Genomic DNA, 24,641 nt, shown 5'->3' with positions numbered 1-24,641 from the left:
CATCCATCCAGCCATTATCACCCGCTTATCCGGGGTCGGGTCGCGGTGGCAGCAGGTTCAGCAGGCCGACCCAGGCTTCCCTCTCACCCGCAGCACTTTCCAGCTCATTCTGGGGGATCCCGAGGCGTTCCAAGGCCAGCCGGGAGATATAATCCCTCCAGCGTGTCCTCGGTCTTCCCCGGGGCCTCCTACCAGTTGGACGTGCCCGGAAAACCTCTAATGGGAGGCGTCCAGGAGGCATCCTAACTAGATGCCCGAACCACCTCAGCTGACTCCTTTCGACACGAAGGAGCAGCGACTCGACTCCAAGCTCCCCCCTGATGTCCGAGCTCCTTACCCTATCTCTAAGGCTGAGCCCGGCCACCCTACGGAGGAAGCTCATTTCGGCCGCTTGTATCCGAGATCTCGTTCTTTCGGTCACGACCCAGAGTTCGTGACCATAGGTGAGGGTTGGAACGTAGACCGACCAGTAAATGGAGAGCTTTGCCTTCCGGCTCAGCTCCCTCTTCACTAAGACGGACCGGTACAGCGCCTGTTTTACTGCTGCAGCCGCACCGATCCGCCTATCGATCTCCCGCTCCACCTTACCCTCACTCGTGAACAAGACCCCGAGATACTTGAACTCCTTCGCTTGGGGTAGGCAGTTTGCCCCCACCTGGAGGGAGCAATCCGCCGGTTTCCGGCAGAGCACCATGGCCTCAGATTTGGAGGTGCTAACTCTCATCCCTGCCGCTTCGCACTCGGCTGCAAAACGCCCCAGTGAATGCTGGAGGTCACGGTCCGAGGAGGCAAACAGGACCACATCATCCGCAAACAGCAGAGAGGCGATCCCGAGACTCCCGAACCGGATCCTCTCCGCCCCCTGGCTGCGCCTAGATATCCTGTCCATGAAGGTCACGAACAGGACCGGTGATAAAGGGCAGCCCTGGCGGAGGCCAACACCCACCGGGAACGTGTCTGACTTACTACCGAGGAGACGAACACAGCTCCTACTGCAGGCATACAGAGACCGGATGGCCCGTGCCAACGGGTCCGGCACCCCATACTCCCGCAGCACCCCCCACAAAACCCCCCGAGGGACCCGGTCGAAAGCCTTCTCCAGGTCTACAAAGCACATGTAAACTGGTTGGGCAAACTCCCAGGACCCCTCCAGTAATCTTGCGAGGGTAAAGAGCTGGTCCACTGTTCCACGACCGGGACGGAATCCGCACTGTTCGTCCTGAATCTGAGGTTCGACAAGCGGTCGGAGCCTCCTCTCCAGCACCCTGGCATAAGCTTTTCCCGGGAGGCTGAGCAGTGTGATACCACGATAGTTCGAGCACACTCTCCGGTCCCCCTTCTTGAAGATGGGAACCACCACCCCGGTCTGCCAGTCCATGGGCACTGTTCCCGACCCCCATGCGACACTGAAAAGGCGTGTCAACCAAGACAGCCCAACAATGTCCAGCGCTTTCAGCATCTCAGGGCGGATCTCATCCACCCCTGGCGCCTTGCCACCAAGGAGCTTTTTGACTACCTTAGCGACCTCTGCCAGGGATATGGGTGAATCCACCCCAAAGTCTTCCGGCGCTGCCCCCTCTCCGGGGGACATGTTGGCCGGGTTTAGGAGTTCCTCAAAGTGCTCTTTCCACCGCCCGACGATGTCCCCAGTCCGGGTCAGCAGTTCCCCCCCCCTGCTGAGAACAGCCTGGGGTAGACCCTGCTTTCCCTTCCTGAGCCGTCGGATGGTTTGCCAGAACTTCCTTGAGGCCAACCGAAAGTCCTTCTCCATGGCCTCCCCGAACTCCTCCCATGCCCGAGTTTTAGCCTCCGCGACCATCGTCGCTGCAGCCCTTTTGGCCCGCCGGTACCCGTCAGCTGCTTCAGGAGACCCCTGGGCCAGCCAGGCCCGAAAGGCCTCCTTCTTCAGTTTGACGGCTACCCTCACCCCCGGTGTCCACCACCGGGTTCTAGGGCTGCCGCCACGACAGGCACCGATGACCTTCCGGCCACAGCCCCGAGCAGCCGCGTCCACAATAGAGGCTTTGAACAAGGTCCACTCGGATTCCATGTCCCCAGCCTCCCTCGGGATTTGTGAGAAGTTCTTCCGGAGGTGGGAGTTGAAGACCTCCCGGACAGGATCCTCTGCCAGACGTTCCCAGTTCACCCTCACTACACGTTTGGGCTTGCCAGGTCTCTCTAGCCGAGTCCCCCGCCATCTGATCCAACTCACCACCAGGTGGTGATCAGTTGACAGCTCTGCTCCTCTCTTCACCCGAGTGTCCAAGACATACGGCCGCAGATCAGATGATACGATTACAAAGTCGATCATTGATCTCCGGCATAAGGTGTTCTGGTACCAGGTACACTTATGAGCCACCTTATGTTCGAACATGGTGTTTGTTATGGACAAACTGTGGCTAGCACAGAAGTCCAACAACAAAACACCATTCGGGTTCAGATCGTCAAGCCGTTCCTCCCAATCACGCCCCGCCAGGTTTCTCTGTCATTGCCCACGTGAGCGTTGAAGTCTCCCAGGAGAACTATGGAGTCGGCAGGCGGCGCCCTTTCCAGGACCCCTCCCACCGACTCCAAGAAGGCCGGATACTCCGAAATGCTGTTCGGTGCATAAGCACAAACAACAGTCAGAGCCTTACTCCCCGCAACCCGTAGGCGCAGGGAGGCGACCCTCTCGTTCCCCGGGGAAAACTCCAACACAGCGGCGCTCAGCCGGGGGCTCGTGAGTATCCCCACTCCCGCCCGGCGCCTCTCACCCTGGGCAACTCCAGAAAAGGACAAAGTCCAACCCTTCTCCAGGAGCTTGGTTCCAGAGCCCATGCTGTGCGTGGAGGTGAGCCCAACTATATCTAGCTGGTACCGCTCCACCTCCTGCACCAGCTCCGGCTCTTTCCCCGCTAGTGAGGTGACGTTCCACGTCCCTAGAGCTAGTCTATGCTGCCGGCGATCGGCCCGCCCAGGTCTCCCGCCTGGCCCGCCGCCCGGTCTACATAGCACCCGACCCCGATAATTCACCCTGCGGGTGGTGGGTCCACAGGGTGACAGCTGCTCCATGTTGTTCTTTCGGGCTGAGCCCGACCGGGCCCCATGGGCGAAAGCCCGGCCACCAGACGCTCGCCGACGAGCTCCCCTCCTGGGTCTGGCTCCGGGAGGGTGCCCCGGTTTCCCTTGTCCGGGCAAGGTGGCTACAATCCGTGGGCTGCTATTCATCAGGGTTTACAAATAAACAATGTTTTCAATTTAAACATTGGCAATAGTATTTTCCCTGCAAAGCAAAACAGCACATTATGTATTAATACATTATAGATTAGAGCTGCGTTTTCTGTTTGAATACTTATTGATCAGCTGTTTGTGTCTAGATTATATGATCCAATTTGTTATCACAAGCGTTGACTTACAGTTCATGAATTCTACTCTAGGTGGCGATGTTTACTTAAATGTTGCTTTTTAATCACATTTGTGTACAAGCTACTGCATTAACTATTTTAAATCATGGTCAAGTGATAAAAATCACATTATATGCAATGCAGATACAATTCCAGTCTTTGCCAGATCTTAAATAACTCTGAAAAGCCATTCTGATTTATGTTTAATATTTTTTTAGGCTGATTGCTTGAAAAGTTTTTAGCAAAATTATTTTAACACTCATTAAAAGAAACAAATCGGCAGTGAAGGGAGGAGAATCCTCCTCGCTCTTCCTGTCACTGAATCCCCCGGATCAACCAAGTCTTACTTATCTGCAGTGAGTCCCAGAGGCTCTGGTTCCCCTCCCAGAGGAGCCGGAGCTCATCGTCTCTGAGCGAGAGCAAGAAGAGCACGTCTGTAATCCTGTAGGTCTATCAGCAGAGTATCAGCAGAGCTGTCCCGACTAATAGATGGGATGGAAACGCTCCAAGTGAGGCCAGGACACAGTAGGCTGAAGACAGGAAATCATTTACAACAATGCCTCCAATGACAAAGCCACTGACCTTTTAACTCTGATATATTTGTTATCTGCAATGAGGTCATCAATTGAATATTGCAGTTTTATTCCCAGCAGTGCATCTAAAGCCATTATTCACGGCGTAGCTTATTTGTTTTGTAATGGGCCACTTAAAATGCGTGTGCATTGTATTTCTATGGTGACCTAAAGCACATTACTGCTATAGCATCCAATTTAGGAGGACAAATGAAGCAAAATAAGGTGCTGGCAGGCATGCCGCCATCTATGATTAGCAATTTAATAACTGGGTAACAGCAGGCCCATTTCTACATAATGTAGAGGGTAATGTTATTGTGCAGAAGGCATGTATTTTTCATACACAAATGTAATATAAGCAAAGGCGAGGGCCTGTACATTTCCATTTACACATATGTATTTTGAAGTATTCAGTGGCTCTTGCCTCAAACGTTGGCCAGCCATCTAGACTAATGTAATTCACTATGATAACAAAATTAGCACTTATAGAGGAACCAATCCAATAGCTTTCAGTTAGAGATTGATTTACATCACATTATAAACATGATATCTTTATAATATGAGATCTTGCCAGGTGGTTAAGCCTTAAATCCCTTTGCAATAAAACCTGAACAATTTCTCATCTTTCCACAACTAGAAAATTCATGAATATAATAAAAGTGTCTTCTCAGCAGCACGTCTGGCAGGTGATATGTAATAACACAAACTATGTGCTGGGTTTAGAAAATTTCATTTTACTTGACAATCAAAAAGGGTTGAGGGATTAGGGTCATACAATGCAAAATGTAGTTATTTCAACAACATACTTCACAGAGAGCGCTCACCTGTTCATATATAGTAATTGCACTTTATAATTATAGAGACAGTTCGCCATAGAACTCATTAGACTGACATAAATAAATAGTATCACATAACCAGTGCAGACACACAGAAAACTACTCAGGCATACGTCTCACACCATCAGAGATAATATAGCCCTGCAAAGAAGATAATATAAATGATTACGATGGCCTGCTCTCCAACATGGCACTCATATATATGCCCAGGCATTATGAAACAGTGTCACAACCTTCCAGAGATTATTTCATTCAAGATAAATGTCCAAGCAACGTCTTCAAATAATAATTTTTAAAAAAAGGTCACATCTTGTTTGGCCTAAATTGCCACAGTGTTGATTTGGATATGCAACAGTCCTATTACATTGTGCTGAGCAAGACTACTTTAAATCAATCAAGATGTTGGATTACGTAACTTTCTCTGCTGCTTAACAAAAGAAAATCTATCCACATTTGTATTCAAAATAAACAAATAACAAAATAAAAGAATGCAATGAAGCAGCGGACAACCAAACGTTTAGTTAATAATGAAGGAATGTTCAAATAAAAAGCCATTCTATGTCAAAGACATATACAACATTCACACAAAAACTGTCACCAACGACCCCTCTGAAAAGAAATGTACCGATGATTATTTCAGTTCAGTAAGTTTACTTCATTGCAGGCATCGCCTACAAAATATACAGTTCATATTAAATCGTAATGGGAAATTCTGATTAGGTGCTCAGCATCAGCATTAAATGAGGAACAGCAGGTATATGTAATGGCCGTTTAAAGATAGAAAAATAAAACAAGTTCAGAAGGTAAACCTGTATCTTAAGTCATGATTATCGTTCACCTTTTCAAGCTCAAAACACAAAGCCTTCTACAAATAAAGTACATGCACAAACTAAAAAAGGCATGTCTCATTTCCATAGTTGTCTAAATGGACACACTGCTATCGTCTATAAAAAGGTTTGTCCCTTCCTGCGTCCCGCTGTGTGGCAGCACGCCGCTCCCTATCTGTAGACGGGGAGCTGGATGTGGCTTTGCTGGTGGTGCTCCAGTAACTGAGGCATCCCCATGGATTCATACCCACGGCCCAGCATGTGCTCTTTGATGCAAGGAGGGTGGATCTCACTGATGAGGCACTCCAGAGACTGCAGGCTGCTGCTAAGTACTGCAGCGTGGCACATGCTGGAACTCGGCTGCCCACAACAGAGGTTCTGGTCTGTGCTGTAGACCTGGGTATGAGGAGGAAGAGGAGGGTGGAGCTGCGGCTGCTGTCTCTGTGGGTGGAAGTGTTGATGGCGGCCTGCATGGAGATGGGGATGGGAGAGTCCAAGGTCTCTAAGCCTGGCTCCACATGTACCCGTTTCCAGCACCTGAGAAGTATAACAGTCGCTGTTAGGGGTGACACTGTCCCAGAGAGGAGCGTAGTACTGTCCGACAGAGAACTCCCCCTGCATGGCGGCACAGTTCAGAGAGGAGGCGCTGACTCGCTCCTGGTGAGGCCTGTACGACAGCTGTGAGGAGCATGGCAAAGGGAGGCGGGTTTCAGGAGACTGGCCCACCCCAGCCTGTACGCCTCTGTGCCTCTGAGCACCGTTACTCACACCGTACATCCTCACTGCTCCCTGCTGATAGGGCTGCTGCTGCTGCTGCTGCAGCTGAATTTGATGTGTATGCTGCCACATTGTGTAGTCTCCTTTCTCTAAGTACCCCGCTTTGGCTATGTCTGCACTCTGTGTGGGCAGCACCGCTCCCGTAAAAGCGAGGCTGCTCTGGGGCGGCACTCCTAGGGCAAAGTCTGAGTCTGAATGTGCCACTGCAGCCACAGCCTGCAGAGAGGGGCTGGCTCGAGCCTCTCCCCCCAGCTGCAGGGCCTGGCTGTGGGGAACTCTGCTCATCTGCCTCATCAGGCTTTGAACCTCTGCCAGCTCAGACTGGGGGGCCAGGCTCTGATCTCTGGAGGCCATCCCTGTGCTAGAACAAAGTCTCTCTATGGGAACATCATGGGGCTTACATGAGCTTATATGATATGCCTTATGCCCGTGTCTGACTGTGTAGCCATTATTCAGAGGATTATTATACGGCCCCACGGAGGTCTGGGTGTTTGCATGTTTAGTCCTCCTGCCCTCAGAGGTTTTTACCACACCTTTGACTACCACAGAGGCTTTGATGGTGGCCAACAATCCCTGGTGGCCTCCTGAAGATTGGTGTGAAAAGGGGCTACAGCTTTGTCCTGTGGTGTCTAACCCGTTGACGGTTTTGTTAAGCTGTTTATGTTGTGGCACCCGGACGTCGGACGGAAAGATTTTGATGGACAGCGGACTGTTAGCGGTCCTCTGGGCAAAAGCATCCAACTCTGCAGGAGAAGGGTACCGAGAAATCATGGAGGCAGGCTCGCCTGAGAAGAAAGCAGAAAGAAACAATTAATTTGACTGAAAGCAGCCCACAAACATTCTGTGTTCTTCTGTTGCTTTTTCCTTTTAATAGAAAACCTGTTTTGGGTAATAATGGCTGACATCAACTTAAACTCGTTTTAAGGAAGGAAACACCTCCAGCACTGTTTGATCAGTGCTTAATGCAATTTATTCAGACTTAGTTCAAGCCAAAATGAGTTTACCCAGGGAAATCAAAAGACAGGAATTGGCAACAGAAGAGGGGGACTTCATTTTACTGAAATGGCTCCAATGAGTTGTATTTGAGGACATTTGGCCGTTTAACCACAGCAGGAGGAGCCAACAAGAAGCTGATTGTAGTAACTGCAACACAAGAATGCAATGGTGTTTTAGACAATTTGTTTTGTAGCTTTTCTTTTAAAAATTGGATCGCACCTTATCATAAGGATATTTAATCATTTAGAAGATGATTATTTCAGCAGTTTGACAAAATGCTAAAATTCCTCCACACACAGGGGTTTTGGTTGTTTTCAGTAACTTTGCAAACATTCGAGCATCGCTAGTTCACTTCCTGCCGATGACATGTTGTTCCACTTTATGCTTTTATGAACCTGAACCGATTGTACTGTAAAAGCTCTGGAGCCTAAACTGTCAAGGAAAAGTTGATGCATATGGAAAAAGAGCACCAAGAGCACTGCTGATTGAAGAGTGTGAGGGAAAGCTGACGGGACAAACTTGGATTTAAACACTATTATTCTGGCAATTTCATGGCTGCTTAACTCCTAGCGACAAAGGAAAGGTGGAAAAGGCGCCCCATTTAAAAACAATAAATCACCCTGAAGAAATGACTGCCACCTTTCAGAGTGACACATTCATGGAATTACTGACAAAGAGAAAAAGGCGCTGAAATTAGCCTAGATCGATTGAAATCATAGCGGGAAAAAGAACAAGGCTGTAATCTGCAATAAAAAGGCAAAAAAAATCAAAACAAAACACTTCATTTCATTTTCAATAACAAAACCAATTCCAGCGATGCAGGGGAGAGCTCACTTGTTGTTCCCATTTGAAATTGATTTGGGAGTTCATTTCATTTCAGGCCTACAGTGAGCCTCCCGACTGTGAAAATGATTCAATCTACAAGATCCATCTCATGAAAGAAAGAAAGTGGGTGTTTAAAATGGAGGAAAGAGGTAAGGTGGAGTGTTCAATCCATCCAGCAATCTCCCCGTGGAGCCGAAGGAACAGCACCATGGTGCCAGGAGCATGAATGAATTCTACAGAGAAATACAACAAAGCAAAGCACTGCTTATTATGTATCACAGTGTAGTGCTGCTGTAGAAAAAAAAACATAACATCTGGGATGTTGGAGAGGTGTTCAAACTGTGAGAGAGATGTAATGGGGAAAAACCAGCTGTAATAATGATTTCAGGCCTTTGACTAAAAGCCGAATATTCATTACCATAAACGATATGTAGAAGAGGTTCATATCCACCTGAAAAGGAGCTTAGACGATGAGAACAGATGGCACATTTAAAAATATCCTCAATCCGAAACACACCAGCATTGACACCACTGTACACATCTGGTCTATTTTCTGCCCGGGATAATGTCGCTCAATCACCAAAGATGGATAATTTAGCGAAGCAGGCGTCTTCTTGTTCAGTAAAATGTTGGCATCAAACCTTGCAGGCTACGACTGGCTTGGTGTTGCATAAACACTTCAAACACTTTGGATGCTAACACATCTTCACAGGGTGTCCGATATTGTTAGTCCAGAGATTACAGCCCTGTCGGAGCCCGGGAGACACAACACAGCTGCACTCCCAACTGCGGCTGCCTTCATGCGGCACTATGGAAACCTAATTAGCAAATAGGCCTTCCCCACTCTGCATTCATGTATCCATCATCTGAGGACCACGACTGTGACACACACGCATTAAAATAAAAAAGGATCATTTGAGCTGATCCCGACAGTAGAAAGCCTGGTGACGAGTGAAATGGAGATCAGAAACGCCGTGACCATGCTCGAAATTACAAGCACAGGTAATTGTTTCAATCTCGAGGACTTCAAAAGCAATCAGTGGTGTTAAATGGCTTTAAAGTGAGCACTGCATGTTTACCAGCCAGTAGTCGCTTTCCCAAAGCATGTGTTAGCGGAAATGAATCTTGGAATCATTCTTCACAATATTCGCTCCCTTTACTGGAGGCTTCCTGCAACACATCCAAGTCAAACATGTCTGGTTTATTAATTACAAGAGATGAAGATTCCCACTGATATTGCCAAGAAGGCAAGAGACCACTGTGTGTCACCCAAACTCCCAACACGAGGGCACGTGCATATAGCGAAAGTGATAATTAACAACGGGCATTTAAGTATCGCCTCTATGATGTTCTGCAGGTGTTCGGCGATGTTCTTTGCAGCCTCAAAGGGATTTTAACACAGTCGCTCCCAGATCATTTTGGCCTTTATCCTGAAAACAAGCAAAACGTGTAAGAATGAAGCCAGAACCCCCGGCTTCTTACTTATTAGTCCGCACTAATTTCAGCTAGTTGGCTCTTTTAAATCCTAGGCATTTGGAACTGCAGAGAAAATATGAAAAATATGAGCCAGTAAATTAGACAATATTTTCACCTCGCAGATAAAAATGTCTGAGTTACAATCCCAACACGGGCTGTTTCTTTTAATAATGTTGCCTTTAGGAGGTGAGACTATTTATGCAGCTATTGAAGTCGGTTTGCATGAGTGCATTTTGAGCACATCTTCATAAGCACAGAGGCCAGAAGGCAAATTGAAAATGACTCGAAACCGATCATCTTCCGCGTGTTTCTTTGTGAAATGGTTTCCTGTCATTCTTAATTGAGAGGCACTGCAGTCGCAAACAAAACCCATCGGTGTAAAATAAAGATTGGAAATGTCAACAAATACGAGGCTGTTCACATGACAACGGAGAAATGGCAGCTACATGTTGTCAGGTAAGGAACGGCAGGGAGATAATTAGCAGTCTGACCTTAAGCACTTAATCACCCTGAACCTGCAGACCGCCTGCTGCTTCACTCCTCAGCCCCGACAGAGAGCACCGGCGCAGAGGCAGACGAAAACCGCACAGAAAATAACAGCAGCCACTTTCTTCGCGAACAGCCTTGCCCGAGAGCATCATGCGGCGCTGACAAATTCAAATTATTTGACCTTTAACATTTCCCCCCACTTGCGTTTCGATTGAAGTAGGTTATGTAGGATTGAAAAAAGCTTCCATGTCTTTTGCTTTTCCTCCAAAATCTGCATAATGACTCTGATGTGCGACGCATCTACAACCCGAGATGGATAGATTTAATGGTCCCACCAGTCAGGCTGGAATGTTGTTCTCGGTTGGAAGGGGCTGCACACATTACATTAAACATGCTGCTCAAGTGTTTGTGGCAGCACGCTCAGTGAAACTGGCACACTTTCACAGGAAACACCTAATCCTGATTTCCTCTTTCCATGCAGGGGACGTGCACAGTTGGGGGCGGGGGGCAATTATAAACTCCCAATCACTAGGCCTAATGTATTATGTGTGTGTGTGTGCATGTGCATTTGTGACTTAAAGAAAAGATTGTATAAATATTAAAATGGGAATATTCTGGAGGGATAAAACACTGGGTACTTACCAAATGGTCTTTCACAACCCTGATTCCACCCCCATACAATCCCACTCGATGCTTTCTGCCACTTTAAACTGGCTAATCTTTTTCCCGTGGTCACACTTGAAGCCATTTCCCCCCCCAGATTAGAGAGGAGACCTCATTGTTTCGGAGCAGTTTCAGTTAATCACTCATTTATGGGCAAAACAAGCCCCAACGCTAACATAAAAACGCCATTAGAATGACCACTACATATGATTTCCACACAAGATAAAACAAAAAAAAATGTATAACTTATTCCTCGTTAATATGCATGCATGTCGGCTGAACTGCAAGGCAAAAATCCCACAGGTCTTTGATGTTATGCTGAAGACTTATCGGGAAACACTTTAGTGAGATAACATGTTTACGAGCGTCTAATCCTCAGCAGGGACATGGCTCTGAGAACTGGCAGTTAATTACAGAACGGTGCTTCTCAGCAGGCATGAATACTTGTTTACCACACCAATAATCCTGATATTTAAAATACTCTGGCCTATACCTTAATAAGCAGGGGCTGAGCACATCAGCACATTCCCAACGCATTAAAAACTATTACCATGGCAACCTTCTCCATGCACCCAGTTGTGCCGATAAGCCCAGTCATTAGGACCATGTAATTAATTGGCCCCGACTTCATTCATCTCTTTGAGATGAGCTACAGCAATTGACTATCTGCTGATTTAGACAGAGCAATAACAGCAAAACTAGCAGCTGCTATGTTCTCCCTCTCAATTCAGATCACAAACCCAAAAATGTTGCTAATAATTTGCATAATTTATATAATTATATGCAAATCATATTGGATATCAATCTTCTTATTGTGATGGATTGTTTTATTCAATTTCCATCCTCCAACCACATTTCAGTTTATATAATTTAAAGCTGAAGAAACCGATATTTTGGCCATAGATCATTTTAAGTGATTCATAGCCAAAGCACAAAAACACCCCACTGGTTGAGTAATCATTAGAAAAGATGAACAACTAGAAATCATCATCTGGTTCTTTGATGAGACCGAAGGTACAAGACTGTGTATTTAGAAATGTAAGGTGAGAAGTGAAGTACTCCCAAAGAGAATCTTGATGAGAAACATCCAGTACCACAGTGGAAAACTACAAATAAAACCTGCTCTCAGATTCTGGGTCAAATAGAGACAATTCGGCAGCAATTGCACTGCAACAACAAAGCATTCTGAATTTAACATTTGTGAATCATAATAAATGTGTCAGAGTTGAATGGGTTTGTCACTGAATGACTCGCTGCACATGAGTCATTTGACTCAATGTTGATATCGAAAATAGTGATTATAAAAGGTTCAATAAGTGTTATAACCACTAAGATGCAGTATCAGCATTTTATTTGTATTTTTATGTCAACAAACTTATATAAAGATGCATTCATATTCATCTTGTATATTATGGTGAGCAGGGTCATCAGATCAGAGGCTCGGCGGTTCGATGCCCGGCTCCGCTAGCCCACGTTGATGTGTCCTTGGGCAAGACACTTGACCCCCACTTGCTCCCGTAGCTGTGCCTACGGTGTGTGAATGTTAGTGTGCAGGTGGAACTGTAGCTCCTCCCATCAGTGAATGAATGGGTGTGAATGGGTGAATGATGGCATGTAGTGTGAGAGCGCTTTGAGTGGTCGGAAGACTAGAAAAGCGCTTTACAAGTACAGGTCCATTTACCATTTACCCTCTCCCATGAGGTTAAAGGAAGGTTGCCAAGAAGGTTGCTAATGCCTCCACGTGGTGTATTCAACCTAGCAGCCCAGAGGACCATTAGATTTAAAAAAGTAGACTCAAGACATGCCGACAACATACGCTCTTAAATCTCACTCACACCAACCTCTCCATTCACAAACGACTTCCGTAAACACACAAAAAAAGAAGAAAGAAAATGACAAACACCCCACAAGCCTCCCTCTTTCCATGTCAGTGATACATGAAGGGAGCTCGCAGAACAGAGTAACCTCAGGGTAGAACACTTAGTTATGTGTCCTCCAAGAGGCTCTGGCGAATACTCCTTTGCACCAGTGTCACTCCTCATTTGTTTCTGTGCCGCTTGGCCCAGCTTGGGCAAACTTTACCCTCTCAGAGCCGGCCCGAACACAGGCCGGCAGCGTGGGAAAAAGCATTACTGCGCCTGCTTTCAAGCCGAGAGAGCAGAGGAGAGAACAGCCCTCACTGACTTTCATCACATAATTCCTTTTGCTCGTTTCTCACAAATCTTTCACATGGGTTGGTGGTGCTGAGAGCTTTCATGTCCTTCCATTTATTGATAGCTAAAAATGGAAACAGCTTTCAAGAGTGCACCAGTTACTAAAGACGGTCCCTATTTAACTCAATCCAACTACGACTCATTTAATGAAGGAGCCTGGGCCACAGACTGGATCCCATCAGCGGGTTATATTCCCTGTGGTTGTGCTTTAAATGTCAGGCCAGAGCTGGAGGGTGCCGCACTACACAGTCGCAGTACATAAAACTCAAAAAGGAGGTGGAAAGGCCCTGCAGGTAAACAGGATGAGAAACGCACCCCTGGTTCTGCCTGAGGCAAAGTAGGCCCTTCTGTTCCAGCGTTTAGCAGACAAGCGCTCCATTGATTCCCAATTAATATTTAATAGCAAAAAAGACAAGGAGGCATTTCACCCCAGCAGAAAGATGGGCGATAAAGAGATGGAGTATAAGATACTTGCCCCATTTCAAATATGAGAACAGTCAGATACATATATAGCCAAAAAGTATGTATCTAAGTAAGTAATAATGCGAAACGCTATCCATGCTATTTGTCACCGTGACTACACAGGTGTTTTCACTTATGTCATAAGGAGAAAGGCAGTGGATGTCATAAGGAGCAAGGCAGTGGATGTCATAAGGGGAAAGGCAGTGGATGTCATAAGGAGCAAGACAGTGGATGTCATAAGGAGAAAGGCAGTGGATGTCATAAGGGGAAAGGCAGTGGATGTCATAAGGGGAAAGGCAGTGGATGTCATAAGGGGAAAGGCAGTGGATGTCATAAGGGGAAAGGCAGTGAATGTCATAAGGGGAAAGGCAGTGGATGTCATAAGGGGAAAGGCAGTGGATGTCATAAGGAGCAAGGCAGTGGATGTCATAAGGAGCAAGGCAGTGGATGTCATAAGGAGCAAGGCAGTGGATGTCATAAGGGGAAAGGCAGTGGATGTCATAAGGAGCAAGGCAGTGGATGTCATAAGGAGCAAGGCAGTGGATGTCATAAGGGGAAAGGCAGTGGATGTCATAAGGAGCAAGGCAGTGGATGTCATAAGGGGAAAGGCAGTGGATGTCATAAGGGGAAAGGCAGTGGATGTCATAAGGAGAAAGGCAGTGGATGTCATAAGGGGAAAGGCAGTGGATGTCATAAGGAGCAAGGCAGTGGATGTCATAAGGAGCAAGGCAGTGGATGTCATAAGGAGCAAGGCAGTGGATGTCATAAGGGGAAAGTGGATGTCATAAGGGGAAAGCAAGGCAGTGGATGTCATAAGGGGAAAGGCCGTGGATGTCATAAGGGGAAAGGCAGTGGATGTCATAAGGGGAAAGGCAGTGGATGTCATAAGGGTAAAGGCCGTGGATGTCATAAGGAAAATAAAAACCCAAAGTATGGTTCCACCTGAAAATAGGTCTAACTATTCAGAATAAGTGAACATACCTGTGTGTACACGCAAATAATGTGCCTGCTATACTTTCCTTCATACATACTAAGCAGAAGATTAGATTTCTGAATAAATGTATCCTGGATGACAATACACAGGCTCATGCAAATGAAAACATTTACTGGCAACATGATAACCCTGACCACTGCCTTGCTCTGCAGACACATGTGACATGTGCATATGGGCTTAGCTCACATTGATAGTCACATTATAGTGATAATATCAATATTTGCATGCTCTTGCTTTCCAGTTTCCAGTACGAGACCACAGTCTGAGCCATTCTGTTTCATTTCATTTACAATGATCCCTGTCAGCTTCTACAATGTGGCAGCTGTTCTTCCACAAAACACTTCAAATAAATGACAGTATGGGCTCAAAATAATTACAACACCACACAATGCAACACCTACACCAAAAAGAGCATATTTAAAGGATCAAATAATTGAAGATGTTTCATTTCAAAACCTTCACAAGGCTGCATTACACCCAGCAGAACCATTGAACTGTAAGTGGTTATAGATCTCTTCAAAATAGCTTCAGAACAGAGCCTGCATCAAAGTATAAAGGCATCAGCACAATTTTGAAGCAATTGGGAAAAGGAAACCACAGCAGAATAACATTTGTGGTACTATGATCTCATTATATGAATCTAGACTGTCCAGCGAAAGGACAATTTGGACCACTGCACAAATAGTATGGATGTAAAGTAACCTACATAAAGAAGGCAGTATCAGACCACTAACTAAATCTGCAAACAAGTCACATTCGATCAATTAACTGAATGAAATCTAATCACAAATGTCAGTCCAAGTTAAGTTGAGAGACCCACTCAACCTTTCAGTGACTGCAGTATAATCAGTCACGATGAAGGTCAAATGACACAGACACCGAGCACTTTCTGCACAAAACGTGAACATCGTTAGTTACCCTATATGTGAGTTGATTAACGCTGTAATTTTAGAGTCCACTTTGACCTGCATGCATATGCACACTGATCACAACTAACAGGCATCCTCATCATCAGGAGGTTGCCCATTATTTTGAATTATAGAAGCTTCAGAGCAGCGGAAATCTGAACACACCGCCAAAACCATGCATGAGCTTCATGAGCCCCAAAGTCAAGCAGAAAATTATTGATTAAGAAGTCAGGAACATGACCGAGATCATACTAGTAACCCGTATGAGTTATGTTCGTAAACATAGATCAATTGTGTGTCCGTGGCATCTGTGTCGTACTTGCTGTCCGCTCTCTGGCAGAATGTCTTCACATGTGTGATATAAACTCACCTTTGCGGGTGCACGGCTGCAGCGGTGGCACTGACAGCAGTAACGGCGGTGGTGGAACATCAAGGCGTTTGGGTATGCAGGCCAGGTTCTGCAAGGAGAGGTTCTGCCGTCTCTGGATACAGGCCAGCATGATAGTTATCTAGGGCTGCACACAACCTGCTGGAACAAAGGAAAACATTGGTTAACTATTTAGCCAATACACTCAACACCAAACATAACGGCGATTAAACAAGATTAGGAGTCCACAGCCACGCTAGGTCCGCGGTGTTTTGAGCTAAATGCTAACACGCTCACAATGCCAATGCTAACAATCTGATCTTAAGCGCACACACATTAACCATGTTCACCATGAGCTAATTAGCACATTAGAACACGATACTGCTGAGGCTGATGGGAATGTTGTTATTATTGAATGTGTTAGGTCATAAACACCACATGAAACCTTTGGTATCAGAATTTCCCAAAAAAAGAAAAAGAAAGAAATGTCAACTTTGTGTCAGAAGAACAACAACCAGGGATATGATGTATTCCTCCTCTGGGGACCATGAATGCCAAATGTCATGGCAATCAATCCAATAGTTGAGATATTTCGGTATGGATCAAAGTCGTGGACCGACTGACAGACTGAGATTGACATCCATAGATCAAAGCAGCTGGCGTGGCTCAACATTTTTTAATTAAATGGTCCCGTGCCAGTTTTTTTGCTGTGTCCTTTGATTTGAAAAGTTATTGTGATAGTATTGTTAGGCCACAAAGTGTCCAGGACAATTTTAATCTTGGAAATACATCAAATTATACGCACTACAAAAACACATTACATAAAAGATGTGTTTAATGTCGGGAAGAAAACTGCAAGCTTGCAGGTAGAGAACACTTAAATCTCAATGGAGGCTCTTATAGTATAAAAATATATAATAATAATAATAATAATTTATTTTCCATGTTCCCTCAGCAACTTTCACATTTTAAACTCTGCAAACACTTGGGTACTTTTACCAAATAAAAATGTAGGTGGCCGTCTTTGAACCGATCAAAAGAGTCTCGTCACTTAAAGAAGACTCAAACTCCTACCCCTTCTCCTCCTTCTCAATTGTTCTAATGGCTCTTTCCTGTTTTCAACCTTGTTCTGTCGGCTGAGATCACACAGATCATTAACAGGGCCTGCTGGAGCCTCGGGCTGTTTCAACTTAAAACTTGCCCTGAGACCTGGGTGTATTCTTCTATAAATTTATGGTTGTATTCATCAACAGAGAAAGCCAAAAGCAGCTCACTCCCTAAAATAGGCCATGCTGTTTACAGAGTTAAGTATTGTCAGAGGAAATGAGTGGCTGTGTCTGAAAGAGAAGGCGCCTCACCACAGATGTGCTGATTGAAGCAATCATTCTGGAGATAAAGCATTGAGGGAATATTTCAGTGATAATCACATTTGACATTCTCTTTGATTATCTGACAGAGACCTCAAGTCTGAATGCTGGCACTGCATAACTAATACCCCTGAGGCGACCATAAAATACTTCTTACTGTATATGAATCAGGTACCTTTCAGATAGTAGTTAATAGTTAATAAGTCCAAAAATACAGATGTAAAGGAACTGTATTCTCATTACAATGCAGGAGTCGCAACAAGGCTCATATAAGCCAGCAGCATGCACCTGTCACATGACCGCTTTTTCTTGTTCGCTATTAAGGTTCTTTTGGATTTTTACTCCCTCAGGGTCCAAGGCGAGTAAACGACAGAACAAAGTGTTCGGTGACGAGCTGCAGAAACATGATTACCTTCGCCTCAAAAGGAAGACGAGACAGGGTGGCTTTCATTTTACTCAGGTGCCAACAACAACAACAAAAAGATTCCCCTTCTGGTGTACCCGCTCCCCTCCTCCGCTCAACATCTGTCCCTTCGTGACAAGCCCACTTCAAACTGCTCAGTGTAACCTGTCTCATCTGGGCACACACATCTGGAGAGCTAAAAGCCTCAGCCTGGTCAGATTCCATTTAGAAAATAATAATTGCAATTTCACAACAACCCTTCTTTTACCACACATTTGTCAAGGGGTAGGTGCCGAAAAATGCAGGAGAAACAGAAGGGAGAAAAAGCTTCTCCAGGGAAATCCCTTCACTAGCAGAAAATGGGACGTGAACTGGAATACCTTCCATTACTCCCACAATTTGCCGCTGGAATAAAATACATCAAGGAAGGCATTATAATTCAAAGAGAAGCTAGCAGTGACTTAAAGAAGAAGAAAGAACTTTCACTGAAAGCAGAAAAGGGAGCTAGAAATAATGCATAAAGTGCAAGTAATGATGGTTTCGTTCATCCTGATATCTACATTTTAAATTTAAGGGGATTTTGAAAAAACGTAAGCTTAAAATTGGCTTCCAACTCTTCAGTAGAATTACCGCAAAAAGGGGAAGAGCGATATGAGATCAAAGTCATCCCAGAATGTATGATACTATCTGGACTAAGTTAACATGCAATGTAATTTATCCTGCCCATATGATGTTCTGCTCAACAAAAAAAAGTTATATATACTCCTCTTTCTTACCATATCATATAATAATATCTCATAATGGAATAATACAGTAATTAGGGACATGGCAACTGCAAAGTCGGCAATCTTAAAAATGACAGTATTGCGGCATATAACTCAACAAATGAGGTCAAGTATCTTTATCCTAAATATAATTGGTCAGTACTCCCTTCCTTTTTCTTTAATTAGCTCTCCAATCAGTGTCTAACCTGCCTTTGAGCAAGACATTATAGTAGAGGTTATAAACCAGTCGTCTCACTTCTCACATTTCCTCCAAAGCCTTTTCGGGAGTTCCCAAGTATTGCAGGCTCACACGTTCAAGGACTTCTCGAGCATGCACAACAAGAAAAAGAGCACAAAGTTTAAGCTGAAGGACGTCTAATCATCTCCACTCTCAGGCGACAGCATGCAGCTGATAAGCAGCATGATGCGGTCCACTGAGGGCCTGCCAGCGAGATAAAGACCTTGTGCTCTGCTCCATCTAACAGTCCCCCACGGATGTCTTGACAGATAAAAGTATTTTTCAAGCCTCTTCCCTCATCATTGTCAGCATGTAAAATGCCTTTCCCCCCCAACACGTGTTAGTTAAACAGGCAGATAGCTTTAGATGTTAACTGAATTTGAATGACATCTGTTTAACAAAAGCAGTATCATTCAGCTGATCATTATGTATTATATTGCCCACTTAATATTAGTTAGCTAGTTAAGATGGTATTGGTATCCCTGTTATATTTATGCTCTAATGGGAATAAATTAGATTCCAGCTGATCTAGGCTATGTGGATCATATTTATTGCGATAATAAAGCTGGTTCTGTATGATTACCCAGAAAATACAATACTATGTTAAAAAACAAAGAATCTAAAATGTGCCATGCTTTGCTTTTTACCTGTTTGGCTGTACAAAGCAGCAGGACACGAATATCCATCAAAGCTAAATGATACAGGGACTCAGACAAAAAGCATCTGTCTGACCCTCTGGAATCTTTATGAGTTTGCGTAGCATCAAGGGGTCAGGGCGAAAGATACAAGCAAATTGCAAAGAGAGCCTTCTTCTAAACAAACATGAAATGCACAGAAAAAAAGATACACACTTGCTCCGCACACACCCTGGCCCTGCTACATTCACACACACCCCTCCCGACTACCATCTCAGCTCCTGTTAGCGGAATCCTAGTTAATAATTAGATGATATTGAAAAAGGTCTAAGAGAAGCACCCTTTTCACTCTCTGGCTGGATTAGCATGTGAGTGCTATGCTAATATTTTCCTTCCTTCCACTCAGAAACTGCAGAAGCGCAAGAGAGAAAGAGCACAAAGGAAGGAAAAAAGAAGACCAATTTAGGAAGAAATAAATTATTAACAAAGAGCAAACGGTCATTACAGAGGGGGGAAAAAAGCAGTGCTTCTCTTTGAATGAACATGACATGGACCATGAGTAACAATCCACTTAGTGTATAATTAATTGTATATTACGTATGGATTTTATATTGTCTTCAAGGTAGGCAGGAGCCTGTCTTGGTAATGGAGACAGACAAGTAGTTTGACATCCAGACAGAATTAGACAGCAGTGCTGCAGCAGCTGCCGGATTCATCTCCACACACACACACACACACACACACACACACACACACACACACACACACACACACACACACACACACACACACACACACACACACACACACACACACACACACACACACACACACACACACACACACACACACACACACACACACACACACACACACACACACACACACACACACACACACTGATCCCCCAAACCCGTCATACATTTTTTATAGAATCTATTACTTCTGGATTAGCCGATAAGAGCTGGCCTGGTTAAATTCTATAATAGTTTGCATAATTGGTATCAGAGCAGCACATAAGAGAGACCCAGATTTCTCTCTTCCCCTTCTGTGGAGAAAAAGAAAAGGACGGACACAAAGGTCCACATCCAGAACAACCAAACAACCCGGAGCCACTCTGCTCCACGCTGCAAGAACACTCGAGGCCTGCGGCTGATAACAATGAGCCTCATTTCCATTGAGATTAGCTAAAAGGTATTACAACAGTGTTAAAAAGCCTTTCCTATACAATTCATGCGCAAGCACTAAATTTATGTAAATACAAATCGCTGGGCAATATTCAAACAGATGTCCAGAGCATTCGGTTGGGTGTAAATCATTCTGCCTTAATAGCTGGGTGTCTGGGAAAAAGATATTAACATTACAGTTTCTCCCATGCAACATTTTATATAGCCATCAAAAGAGAGTTGTGTTGCAATAAAGCTGAGGATATTTAAGTTGGTAAACGTTAAACAAACAACAGACTAACTGCACTATTTCCTCACTACTGCAACACACACACACACACATACAATTGGGCAAAGACTAATGCATGTAGAAGTCAAACGTGTCGACATCTGCAATATTCAATGTGGTTTGCCAATGTTAACTTCTATGCCACATTGTTATTATCTTTCACTATATTTAGATTGCGTGTTTCCCCTTCATGTGCACAGCAGACATGAATATCTTTTTAGCTATGCAAAGAGACCCTACAATGGAACGTACAGCTTGTGCCGCATGTTCCTGTCCAACAGTGAGAAAATGTTCATCACCTTCATTGGTAAACATTTTCAAATATTTTTCAGAGGAATTTAACATCTTACACTGCGGCAACAAATGGTTTGAAACAAATGACGGTCCAACTCCCTGGGATCAGAGCTTGCACCATTAATTTCATGCCACAGCCGCTGCCAGCATGAAGAATTTGTCTCGGAGGTTTACAGTTTTGACAAACAATTAATCATTTACTTTGGAGTTTAATACGGGCCATTTCTGTGAGTCAGTCTTTAATAGCAGTATTGGTAGGACGATTGTGGGGTTAACGCACCGAATATATCAACATTAAATATAAACTATATAATAACTGGCGATTTAAATATTTGTTAAATATCTGGCTCTTTTTTGTTGGTGCACATTTTTCTGTGCCCAGGTTTTCATTTGTGCAGCGTGCTCTTAATACCAAGAGGAAATGGCTGGTGTAGAAAAACACATTGCATAGTTTAGCTACACAACATCATACTAATGGAAGAGGGCGAGAGGTTACACTGTGTTTGTTTTTGTGAAAACAGTAACCATGACGTTATAGATATATACAGATGCTGAGAACTAATTTAGCCGAGCTGCACAATTAAGTCTTATCTTCGTGAGCAGCCTTGGTAGGGAGGAGAGAGCCTTGGATTGACCCAAAGCCACCCTTGTCCACAGAGAGTGCCAAGGTAAAAGAAACACACTGCACGGGATAAAGTCTGGCCGATGCCAAGGTGGCATTAGAGGGTAAACACAGCCTTATCTTATCCTTATCCCAGTATGCACACTGGGACGCGCTGTCAGAGAGCCATGCTGTCCAATCTTTAGAAAACCTTGACTTCAAAGATAACAGATGGTAAAAGAGGGAGCTGAGGGTTTTGTGGAAAGATGAGTTCTTTGAAAAAAAGATTTCAATTTAATGTTGGTCAATTTAGCTACTCATTGATTTTCAAGTCTTTATTCTCATCAACTGTTGTTAAAGCTATAGAAGAAAACTAAAAAGACACAATACACTAAATCCTCCACAGATCCTGTCCTCTGGCTGTTTACTTTACTGTTTTGCGTTCAAGGGTCACTGATTCCTTCAAGTTGTTAAAATCTTCAAGCGAACATGAAACTCATTAGAAACTGTAGAGAAATTGCTGCCTGTAATGTGGGAGATAACCTAATGATAAGTGCTCTACCATGCATCACAGAAACGTCCAAATGCTTGGAGGAAAAAAGAAGTTCTTTGATCTCTGGACCAACTAAATATGTCATAATCTCAAAGCCCTTTCTATTTGGGGCAAATGATGATGCATCAATTGCAATTTGGCGGTCTTAATCATTCATTTGAAGTAATGACTGAGTGCCATCATGTAGACAAAACAAACATGACTGGCGCTCCAAATAACCCTTCCGATACTGTCCCCTCCCCAATGACCTCGGAGGCCCAGTCCTTAACCTCCCACCCTTAACCCCCGTCTCACCCCCCCTTCATCCTATTAGACTAAAAAGACCAATTAGACAGATTTCAAAAGATGGCAGGCTGCCTGTAACTACACATGACATCTCTTAGCAGATAGAAATAGGTGATTATAAAGGGTGAACGAGACCAACCGCAAAGCAACCAAGCCCATGTCATTATTTCTATAAAATGGGCAGAGAGGTTGGTTGGTTCCATATATTTTCAAAGTCATTTTGGATCATTGTATCATCCCGTCTCCCAATCCACAACTGAAAACCCACTGTACACTTAACAAGCCTTAAATATCAAACACTTGGTGACATGGCAGAAAAAGACATGACCTTAATCAGTCCTTGTACTGGCCTGGGTAATAGCCATCACAGAAAAGGTCATTCTCGTGGGGAGCCGTTTCCTCCATTCGGTAATTCGGTAGGCATGGAGATTGAGCGAGCCTGGGGAAACTTCACAATAAATCAGAGCTCAGCTTTGCTCCTGAGAAGGCAAAGGGAAGCAGGCAGCCAAATGACAAATCCCTTCCCTTCACGGAGTTGGAATTACTGCTGGGGTGTGATGCGAGATCTGAGGGAAACCCCCATGGGATACCTGCACATTGACTGCTCATAACACAACGCAATTTACAAGGCTCCGAAACGACTCCGGGCCCAGGCAAAGCCCATTTCAAACAAACCAAAATGTGAATATATCATTAAGACTAGTTACGTATTACACTCTATAATTGAAGAAAACTGTGCTATCTAGATTACACAACATGAAAAACACGCAGCACTAAACATTCACGGGCTAAGTAAAGCTAAACTGTAGATTTCATAAGGAATACACCCAACCAATATGCTTTATGATGAAATATGACACTAAAACATTATATTATGACACTGTGGGAAATCAAAAGCCACAATGCCATGATTTGAATATCTTTCTAGGAAATCATAATCGGATAAGCCTATTCCTGAGAGTCACATGCCTCACAATAATAATAAATCAAGTGGGGGTTGAGGTATTTTTCTCTTTTGGTAAGAAAGCAGCCAGAAGAAAAGAAGGGGCTTGCAGGCTTTCCTCCTCAGCCTCCGGTGGGAAGCTGTGACATCCCATCTCTCTGGGTAATAAAGGATCTGGCACAAGCAGAAAAAGCATGCGGGGTAGAATTTCACACCTGGCCAATAATCTATAGGCCCCCTCTCTGCTGCGGCTAACCTTCAACCTCGGCTGCCACCGGTGCAGTGAGGTGCGATGAACCCACCTCCGGCTTCTAGACAATAGAAATGGAAACCTTCAGAGGCGGCTCTGAATGACCAATAATATACTTCAAAGCACTTCCCGTATCCACTGAGATGCTGACATATAAAGCGCCTTTCACCGGGCGCAAAGCCATGATCCCAGCAAATGAAAAGGATGGGACTAGAAATTGTATTGGCTCGCGACAGAACAGCTTCCAGGGAAAAGACATTTAAAAACTACAGATTTTTCTTCAGGAAATGTTAATTCATATTATAATAACCAATTTTGGCTTACTAGTTCCCCTATTTAACTGTTGAATTCATGTAGAGAATATTCTCCCATTAGATAAATTAGCCTATTATAAATATAGTGAACATAAATTACAAACCTTATAGTTGGACGAGACCCATATAAATACACATTAGCCAATAGCAGCACACTGATAGATAGTAAGGGCGAGACGCTCCTATCCATGAGTGCGCACTGGGCATCTTTTACCACTTTGGCACTGAAGACTTAAAATCAATGCAGACATCATACACTGATACATCTTTACGAAGCTAAATATCTGTCTTACTCTGGTATTGTCCTGAAGTTACACAACTCGGTTCAAAATCAATTCAGTCCACAAAACAACATTTTCTGAACTGAGAAAACATTTCCCATGAGCCCACACAGACAGTGTCCCTTCACATTAAGGATGGAAATAAGAAACATAATGTCTTACAGAGTTTGGTCTTATCATAAGGCTTGTTTATCTTTGGTTCGCCACGGCTGATTGGTTGTTCTCCTGCTCGGAAGGCGTATTTCCTCTGCAAAAGCAATCTCGCCACTGATTTCGCGAAACCTCCGGAGATGCGGGCTATCCATTGATGAAGCTGGCTCCATTAACTGCACTTCCTCGACATATTCAAGAGTCGTATAGAAGAAAATTTAACCGATTATCTTTTTCCGGTTATCTGCCTGGGTGTCATCTCGGCAGCCGACCGGGCTCAGTGTGTGTGTGTGTGTGTGTGTGTGTGTGTGCCACCGCGA

General features: G+C 44.5%; 1 protein-coding gene across 3 annotated transcripts; it reads right to left on the bottom strand.

Moving 5' to 3' along the window:
• Positions 1-4,669: 4,669 nt before the first annotated feature.
• LOC117740068 (protein FAM222A) lies at positions 4,670-24,641 on the bottom strand. Of its 3 annotated transcripts, none has more exons than XM_034546214.1 (3): positions 24,334-24,641; positions 15,792-15,950; positions 4,670-7,180 (listed from the first exon to the last, which is right to left on the bottom strand). In XM_034546214.1, exons 2-3 carry the CDS (start codon positions 15,919-15,921, stop codon positions 5,790-5,792), a joined length of 1,521 nt encoding a protein of 506 aa, XP_034402105.1. In that variant the 5' UTR covers positions 15,922-15,950; positions 24,334-24,641; the 3' UTR covers positions 4,670-5,789. The 3 variants fall into 3 exon arrangements, with proteins under 3 accessions (XP_034402105.1, XP_034402106.1, XP_034402107.1); XM_034546215.1 differs by having other exon boundaries at positions 15,792-15,947; XM_034546216.1 differs by lacking the exon at positions 24,334-24,641 and adding an exon at positions 18,586-18,606 and having other exon boundaries at positions 15,792-15,947.

This window comes from Cyclopterus lumpus, chromosome 12, assembly GCF_009769545.1.
Source record: "Cyclopterus lumpus isolate fCycLum1 chromosome 12, fCycLum1.pri, whole genome shotgun sequence".
NCBI classification, from domain to species: Eukaryota; Metazoa; Chordata; class Actinopteri; order Perciformes; family Cyclopteridae; genus Cyclopterus; species Cyclopterus lumpus.
The sequence above is the reverse complement of the archived record's forward strand: the minus strand, read 5'-3'. Positions and strand labels throughout refer to the sequence as shown.

What these genes read in the sequence shown, in the direction of transcription:
- LOC117740068 (XM_034546214.1), bottom strand. Translation starts at nt 15,921, where the DNA reads ATGCTGGCCTGTATCCAGAGACGGCAGAACCTCTCCTTGCAGAACCTG. An exon ending in GCAGCCGTGCACCCGCAAAG is followed by an intron (nt 7,181 to 15,791) that starts GTGAGTTTATAT and finishes CTTTCTTCTCAG; the next exon opens with GCGAGCCTGCCTCCATGATT.